Here is an 8,340-nt window from a genome sequence, read left to right on the forward strand (position 1 = left end):
GTCTAGAACCAGAAACAGTCACATTAGCAGCAACAGGGATCCATGGAAATCTCATGGCAGCCCTCAGCAGAGTGCGGGGAAGAGGCATCGTCCCTTTTCAAAGGGAGAAAAACGCAACAGGCAAAGATCATCTCTGGGAGGCAGAAGGAGTAGATGAGGAAAGTGCCTTGTTCTGATGACTGTCTTGGAGTTTACATGTGATAATTTCTATATTTAAAGAGAAAAACGCACAAAGTTTTTGGCTAGCGCCTTGGCCCATATATGCCCGCACTTACGGTTTGTAAAAACGTTACAGCTGTGAATGTGCATAAACCAGAGCGTTTCCAGCAGGCAGGAGCTGGTGCCCTGTCGTGCCCCAGTAGCAGCTCCTGGTCCCTGCCTGCTGCCGGGGGCCGCGTGACCCCTCGGCCCTGCCTGCGCCCTGGGTTTACCCCGCAGCCCACCGCAGGAGCGGGACCGATTTCCCCATTCCCAAATCCTGAAATGGGCTTGCAGACAGCTTGAATGCAGAAAACCCTCTGCCGAAGTGCTTTTTTTGAACAATATACGTCGTGGAAATTACTCCCGTGAGTGCACAACCAGGAGACACAGGCCCCTGCCCTGGCACTACAGCTTCGTAAATCACGACAGCAACGACAAAGCTAAGGGGTTAGAGAGCAATTCTGTACGGGTTCTGTCGCAGCTAAAAGCGCGGGGGCCGCGGCAGCTCTGCGGGCTCCGGCCGGGGGGGCCTCGTCCCGCCGCAGGAAGAAAAGAAGCTCCCCGCCTTTGCCCCGTGTGAGGATCGAACTCACGACCTTCAGATTATGAGACTGACGCGCTACCTACTGCGCTAACGTCCCGCCGCAGAAGAAAAGAAGCTCCCCGCCTTTGCCCCGTGTGAGGATCGAACTCACGACCTTCAGATTATGAGACTGACGCGCTACCTACTGCGCTAACGAGGCGGCTGAAAGTACCCTCCCTGCGCTGGCTCACGACGCTGCCCCTCGGCCCCGCCCCGGCGGCGCCTCGTCCTGCCAGGGCCGCTGAGGGCTGCGCGGCCGCCTGAGCCCGCGCCGAGGGACAACGAGGGGCGGGAGGGACGGCCCGGGCCGTCCTTCCTCCGACTGCTCTAGCGGGCTCCCTGCCGGAGGGTCCCGCGGTGACCTCGTGGGGCCTCGGAGTGACCGTGTGGGACCCCACAGTGACTGAGTGGGGCCCTGTGGAGACGGTGCGGGGCTTTGTGGTGGCTATGGAGCCCCAGGGTGACTGTGTGGGTCCTGATGGTGATGGTTTGGGATCCTGTGGTGGCCATGTGGGACACGGGAGTGACCAAGTGGGACCCCAGGGTGACAACGGGGGTTCCCTGGGGTGACACTGTGAGGCTCCATGGTGACAACCGTTGGTGGCCTGCGTGGGGCCCTGCTGTGACCATGTGGGGACCAGGGTGACTGTGTGGGACATTGGGTAACCATGTGGGACCCGAGGTGACAGCACTGGTCCTGGCCGGGGTGGGGGGTGACAGCCCTGCTGGGCACAGGGAGGGCCGATCGGCGTTCACAGGGCGCAATCTTGCATGTCAGGATAATTAGGTGGCATCATTTTCGGCATAATTGTGCAGAACAGGTCAGTAGATAATTAGTGACTTTTGGCCGCGTCTGACAGCTGTGGGCGGATGTTGGGGGTGGGGGGGAGGGACAGGATAGTTCTTAAACACACCAGCAGCTCGGGGACGGGCCCCACCACCACCTCTCCTCGGCCCCCAGGTGGGTGTTTCCTGCCCTCTGTGGCTCCGGGATTAAAATCTGAACCATTTCATACCCTTTTCTCTTTTCATATGTATATGTTTGTGTCATCGTCACGTGTAATTACTTTTTTTCCCCTCATAAGGCATCTGACATAGACCCAGAATCTGGGAAGCTCCCCTGGAGAAACTGGGCCTGTGTCAGTCTGAGTGGCCCTGCAGAAGTCCATGGTCCCAAGTGCGTTGGTCAGAGCAGCAGGACCCTTTCCCCGCTCAGACGTGCCTTCAGCAGCCCGTACCCCCGTGCAAGAGCCCAGACTGGTGTGTCCCCTTGATCCTGCGCTCCCCTCCAGAGCCGTGGCACGCTGGTTTACGGATGCTGAGCTATGCAGGGTGAGGGCAAACTCAACCTGCTTGAGAAAACTGTGTCACACGTGCCTCTGCATTAAAGCATGCACACAGGTATGTATGGCGTACCTCAGGCAAGGTGCCTTCCCACCCTGCCTCTCCTCACCCCCGCGCAGTCATACCAGTCGGCCTGGCTCCCTGGAGGCACTGCACCTCTCACCCCGCTGCGAACCTGCACCTCCGTCCTGCTAATGACATAGCAGCCGAGCTGCCACGGGGACAACGTGACTCCAGAAGCTGCAGCCTGGAAAAAAAAAAAAAAGAAACCAACCAAACAGCCCTAAATGTGCACAATCAAGTGATGAGTGTTTGTATTTCTGATGCTTTGAGGCCAGCTCACAACCCTCCCTCCACATAATATTCAGGATGTTTGGGAAGGGGTATTTTTCTTTTAATAGGATGGCGTAGTCACAAAGCTTTAAAGAAGTAAATGAGTGAATCGTCTATGGTAATAGCAACATACTACGAACAGGGCACAGTGACGAAGTTCAAGTCTATTTTTAAGCCTGCGTGGCAGCATGTAGTTGCAGCCAAGGGACCGTGACCCTTTCTGCTGTTCTGAAGCTACGGACATGGCTGATGTCTCTGTCCCAGTTCAATGTCAGAGTTGTTTTTGCTCCATAACAAATGCTATGGGAAGACAGAGAAGCCTCAAGCTGTTTTGAAGATTGTGCAACGATGCTTGGGAGCCTACTTGCTTTTGCTTGAGTGCTTTCCTCTCTCACATTTCACAGGATGCGACAGGAAGGGAAATACAACCGAATCGGACAGCCCTGGTAATTGGACTCGAAACCTTCATATGCCCTGGGGGTGAGGTGGGTGCCTCTCAGATAAGTAATCTAATCGACTTTGCACTTTTGTCCCATCTGGAAACAGATTGTTGCCGAAGTACCCCACCACCTGAGAAACAAGCTTCGGGTTTTTTTTGAAGATAATTGTACCAACGAAATCAGGGAGTGTGAATTTGCCTGAGGTAATAAGATCTCTTTATTTTTATTCATAGTTAATTCGTTCAGCCGAGGCGATTTCACGCCAGAATGCAGTCTCCAAACAAGAAGGACAATTGCGCTGCCTGCGCTGTGCATATGCATGGTGCCTGCCTGGCAGATCGACTGCTGCGACAAAGAGCCATGAGCCACTCCAGACACATGGGCAAGATAAGGAAAAGGCTGGAGGATATCAAGAACCAGTCCACGAAGTTGACAAAAGCGGATTTCAGCCACAACGAAAGCATAAGGTTGGCCACTGACGCCTTCCTGGATGGTGGGACAGACTCCTACCTCGAAACTTTAAGCAAAGAGGGCGAGGTGGATTTCCTCTCCTCGGTGGAAGCTCAGTACATCAAGGATAATGCCAGGGAATCCTATTATGCACAGGAGTCCCTGGCCACCGATGGGACGGCTGCGCCAAAGCAGACCGATGCCGGGTCGCTCCCTTCAGGGACCTACTTCCCCACCATTTCTGACAGCAGTGAGCCAGCTTTGCTGCACACATGGATTACAGCGGAGAAGCCCTATTTAAAGGAAAAATCCACCGCCACTGTGTATTTCCAAACAGAGAAGAACAGCAACATTAGAGACATCATACGCCGGTACATCAACAAGACCACTCAGGTAGGGGGAGAGAATTGCTGTCCCCTTTGCACTCAGTTGTCTTCCTGCTCTTAAAAAAGTCAGGTAAATGCGGTGTTTGATCCGAGCCAGCCTTGTGCGTTGCAGAGTAGCTTTGCTCTAGAAAATAGCTGTAAAGAGCCCGTTGTTGAACACAGGCAGTGCTTTTTTTTGTACTCACACCAACACCTTTTTATGTTGGTGACTTAAAAAAAAAAAAGCATTCCCTCTTCTTTTAAACTCCCATTAACCTGGCAGAGCAAATGTGCCGTAGAAAGGGCAGCTGGGCTCTATCCCTTCTCATGCATCACCAGCAGGATGGTTTGCTCCATTCAGACCATTGCACCGGTAATGAGAATTAAGCTAATGCGAGCTCTGAGCCATTAGCGATTGTTTTAGGGGATTGATGGGAGATGTGGGTGAAGGGGAGCCTGGAGAAGGGCATGTGTGTCTGATGTGCCAGCAGCCATCCCCAGAGGAAAGAAATTATTCAGAAAAAAGACCTTTCATCCCTAATATGTTGTCAGTATCACTAAAAATGCCACATGGGCTGCATACAGAGACTCTGCAGCATAACTTGGCATGTGGGAAAGCTACAGATGATGCCCCTGACAACAGACAAGTGACAGGGGGACCACAGAGAGGTGCCAGCCGCAAGCCAGGCTGCCCATGCACTGGGAAACCAGAAGCTGAGCAGCTGGAGGGTGACAAAAAGTCTCTGTCGTGTGTTCTGGCAGCTCTCCTGTTTTCCTGGAAAAAAAAAAATTTGACATTTCAGGGCTGTGTTTACCATCATCCAGGAGTTTTCCCTGTGTATAAATTTGAGACGCCACTAGCGTTTTCACAGGGGAACGGTCAGGAACAAAACCAGGCTGTAGTGCCTGCTGTCTGGCACAGGCTGCGGAGCCCACTGGAGTTACAGACTTTCGCTTTATTATTCTCCTGTAAGGGCAAGTGCTGGGTCCAATAACGCTGAGTGTAATCGCAGGGGCGAAGAATGCCCGTTGGCAACTGCCCTGTCAAAGGCAACAAGTGGTCAGCACATCAGGGGAATTACAGATCAGTCATTTTAAGTTGGCGGCATCAGAATGATACAGTAACAGAAGAAATGTCTCTGGGATAATAAACATCAGGTAAAGTATGAACCCAGGCCAATTTTCTGTCCCAAGAGGAGAAAACTTGTAGGGGAAAAATTGGGAAATGTAATATAAATCCATGGTTCACATGACCTTCTTAACCATCTAATTTACATTACAAGAAGTTGCTGGAGCAACACTTACTCACAGTATAAATTTGGCAACTGCTTTTTGAGTACAGTTTTTCAATGGCAGCATTTATTAATTAGTATCTGATAAAGGTCTGTCCTGGGTAGCCTAGTATTTGATATATCCATTAATGACTTAAACAACAGAATAAAGACTGAGTTTGTGGAGGACATCAAACTGCAAAGGATTGGCAAGTAGTACTATAATCTTAGCACATTTGTGGAATAGGTGCAAATCGTAAAATGAAATTTGGGCAAAAGAAGCGAGAAGTACTGCAAGTAAGAGCGGAAAGTCAGGTGCAGAAACACAAATTGGGAACAGCTGGTGAAAAAGCAGTACTAGAGAGAGTGGTCTGGAGCTACGGTGAGGCTGGATGTGGTATTGTGCCGTTTAAAAAGACAAGGTGAGTTAACAGTAAGTGTGGATGTGAGATACTGGACATAATTGTGCCACTTACCAAGCACTGGCAAGGCCCTTTCTGAAGCACCGGGCTCTGGCAGCAGAAGGAAGGTGTGGGATCCTCACTGATCCGCGAATCATTTGGCTTGCCTGAACAGGATGCTGGCCGCACAGGATGTGCTTGGTCTTGTAGGATTTCCTCGTGGGGGTGAAGGGAATAAGCTTGCTGGCAGGTGTCGGCACAGGCTTTGGAGTAAGATTCAGTGCAAGTTGGAAGCAATTAGTAAGACAGATCTGCAGAGATACTGTAAAGTTTGTTTTGATTGAAGACGATATCCTGTGAGTACAATTATCAAGGGTTCCCTTTCTAGTCAATGGACAAATAGGCACCTTCTGAGGATAAGTCAGGTATTAGCTGGGCTGAATTGCCCTAGGGAGATGACCCTTCCCATGGACAACAGCAGACATCAACAAAGACCTTCATGAGGCCGTGCCCAATGCTGAGCGTAGAGGCTGGAGTATGGAAGTGGGTTTATATCGCATTTACTGTTCCTTCGATCCACGCTGGCTGGAGGCTGTGCATTTAAGTAGCTGTTGGGGCTTTTATGCCCAGTCATGAGACTTTTACACACTGTCCTGCCAGTTGTGAATTGGGAAGCATGGATGTATGGTTAAAATGAGACAATTAGTTTATAAATCATTGTAAAAAAACAAAAAAAGATGGAGCTGTTGCAGTCTGTCGCACCACCACCACCGACAGAGTGAGGATTTAAAGTCAGGACCATTCCAGGTGTAAGTCATAACAGAGAAAGCATCATCCAGTGATTCTTGCTAAATGCATGCGACTTACGAAAGCTAGTCAGCTGTTTGGCAAGGGCTGCAGTCTTTTATTTTAGCTACATCCTTATTATTCTCCGATTATCACTTCAATATATTTCCTCCTGCTGAAATCTCACCTACAAATTCATGGGTCATCTTGTGTTTTATGATTAAAAGAGCTTAACTGAAGTGCGTAAGTTGCGTGTTATATTGGCTTTATATGAGCAATAAAACAATGATGCAACATGTCTTGTCGTTTTACTGATTCAGGCACTTAGGGAGAAAACCAGAAGAAATATCCACATATGTCTTTGAAGATTTGCGTTTGTTGGAATATTCTTTTTTAAAAAGTAAACTACATTTCAGTGGCCTCACAGGCAACCTTAAGTTATGTAAATTGACTCTGCTAATGCCTGTTTTTTCCCCCCTAGGTGCTAGCTATCGTGATGGATGTGTTCACAGACACTGAGATTCTTTGTGACCTCCTGGAGGCAGCTAACAAGCGCATGGTGTTTGTCTACCTGTTGCTCGATCATGGCAGTATAAATCTCTTCTCGGAGATGTGCGACAAGTTGCAAATTGCTGAGGATCTCTTCAAGGTACTGTGGCTCTGTGAAGCTCTTAGGCTCAGATTCGTCTGCCTAACTTTAGGCACGCTGAGCTAGAAGCATGGTTATGCTAAGGTCAGTCCACCTTGTAATTAAAAGGGAGCAAGAGATTTCCAGAGGTAGCATTAGCGCACCTAATTCCCCTCTGAAGATGCCTACACTTTTCCATGGATGTTACAGGAAGTTAAGGCGTTTCCATTAGGTCCTTAGGTGAAACTAATCTCGGCCCTGAAGTCTTGAAACAGAGCTTAAGTCCCCTAGTAGAGTTGTCTAACATAAACCTTACGACTGCTTCTGTTTAATAACTCCGCAGCAGCTGTGGTCTGGCAGCCACGGGTAGCAGGCGCACAAAACTCTTTTGCATGGCAATACCTTGGCTGCACTAGGTGGTTTCTGATAAAACATGTTGTTAAAGCTCTGTTTTAAAGATAAAGCCTCAAATTTAGTTAGCTGTTAGCTTAGTCCACCTTCATCTCTGCCAGAGGGAACTGACCTTAAACATAACCTCCTAGGGACCATTTCTGTTGTGGCTTGAGATGCTGTAGGGCACCTGTGGCATCTTCGTGGGGATGGCTGATACCGCAGAGGCAACGGCCTTCTGGAACGGCAGCTGGAGGGTGGGCAGGAGACCTGAGGGCATCTTACGTGCACCAGAAACTAGTGTTTCAACAGCTGAATTCCACCCCAAATGTATAAAGAAACTGAAATTAATAAAACATGCTCATAACCATGTTTACATGTCTGTAAACCTTCACTCCTTAGGGAGAACAATCCTGTGCTATTTATTGTAAGTATGCTGCTACAATACACAGGCTCTGACAATGTGTGAGCCAAATCCTTGGTGCCACTCATTTACTAAGGCCTTGATTCTGCAAAGTGTGCATACGGACAGCAGAGTCAGGTCTGGGTGCCTGACCTGCCTTAAATGCATTTGCTCAGGCACAAGGACAGCACAGAGCATTGCATGGGCCAAACTGACCTGCTTCTCCACCCACACATGTACTTGCATCTGATCCTGCAGGACGCCATTCATCTGGGCTGCACCAGAAAAGCAGCACGTACGTCCTTGCAGGCCCAGGTGGACTGGAAGAGCAGAGGTTTTGTCCTGCTGTATTGTGCCATAGCCAATGTAAAACAAGAGAGCTTACAGCTAGAGCAAATTGTTGCTGGGGTGTCAGCAGAGGTAACAGACTGCTCTCAGCTATGGACACATCTTGTACTCATTTTGGTAGGGGTAGCATCAGTTATCGTTACACAACACAGCTCCATCTGTGCGAATTTCCATGCAGTTTATATCCCCATTGAAACAAGTAACCCTGTGGCAGGTGAGAGAGCTTGGCTAGGTTTCCTCTGGCCCCAAACCTTCAAATATAACATTGAAGAGTCCATGAAGAAATCATAACAGACATCGGGGAAGTGAAGAGCTAAAAGCAGTGGGGGGAAAGGGCCTTTTCTTTCTCATTTTTAATTTAAAAAAAAAAGAATTCACTCCTTTCATCATTTATTTT

At 49.3% G+C, this 8,340-nt stretch overlaps 1 protein-coding gene and 2 non-coding genes across 6 annotated transcripts in view; 1 reads left to right on the forward strand and 2 right to left on the reverse strand.

Annotated features, from left to right (window-relative positions):
• Positions 1-769: 769 nt before the first annotated feature.
• TRNAM-CAU lies at positions 770-842 on the reverse strand. Its single transcript has one exon. It is a non-coding gene; the product is annotated as a tRNA-Met (tRNA).
• Positions 843-871: 29 nt separating this feature from the next.
• Positions 872-944, reverse strand: TRNAM-CAU. The gene has a single exon. It is a non-coding gene; the product is annotated as a tRNA-Met (tRNA).
• A 1,721-nt stretch (positions 945-2,665) lies between these two features.
• Positions 2,666-8,340, forward strand: part of FAM83A (family with sequence similarity 83 member A) — an 11,562-nt gene continuing 5,887 nt past the window's right edge. For 2 of the 4 annotated variants that reach the window (XM_009277220.2, XM_019471515.1), the window contains exons 1-3: positions 2,666-2,946; positions 3,135-3,744; positions 6,656-6,823. In XM_009277220.2, the coding sequence (XP_009275495.1) occupies positions 3,169-3,744; positions 6,656-6,823 (744 nt within the window). In that variant the 5' untranslated portion in view covers positions 2,666-2,946; positions 3,135-3,168. Of the gene's footprint in view, positions 2,947-3,041; positions 3,745-6,655; positions 6,824-8,340 lie in introns of those variants that run through there. The other 2 variants (XM_009277221.2, XM_019471514.1) reach the window with 2 other exon arrangements.

Source organism: Aptenodytes forsteri, unplaced genomic scaffold (genome assembly GCF_000699145.1).
Source record: "Aptenodytes forsteri isolate BGI_AS27 unplaced genomic scaffold, ASM69914v1 Scaffold49, whole genome shotgun sequence".
NCBI classification, from domain to species: domain Eukaryota; kingdom Metazoa; phylum Chordata; class Aves; order Sphenisciformes; family Spheniscidae; genus Aptenodytes; species Aptenodytes forsteri.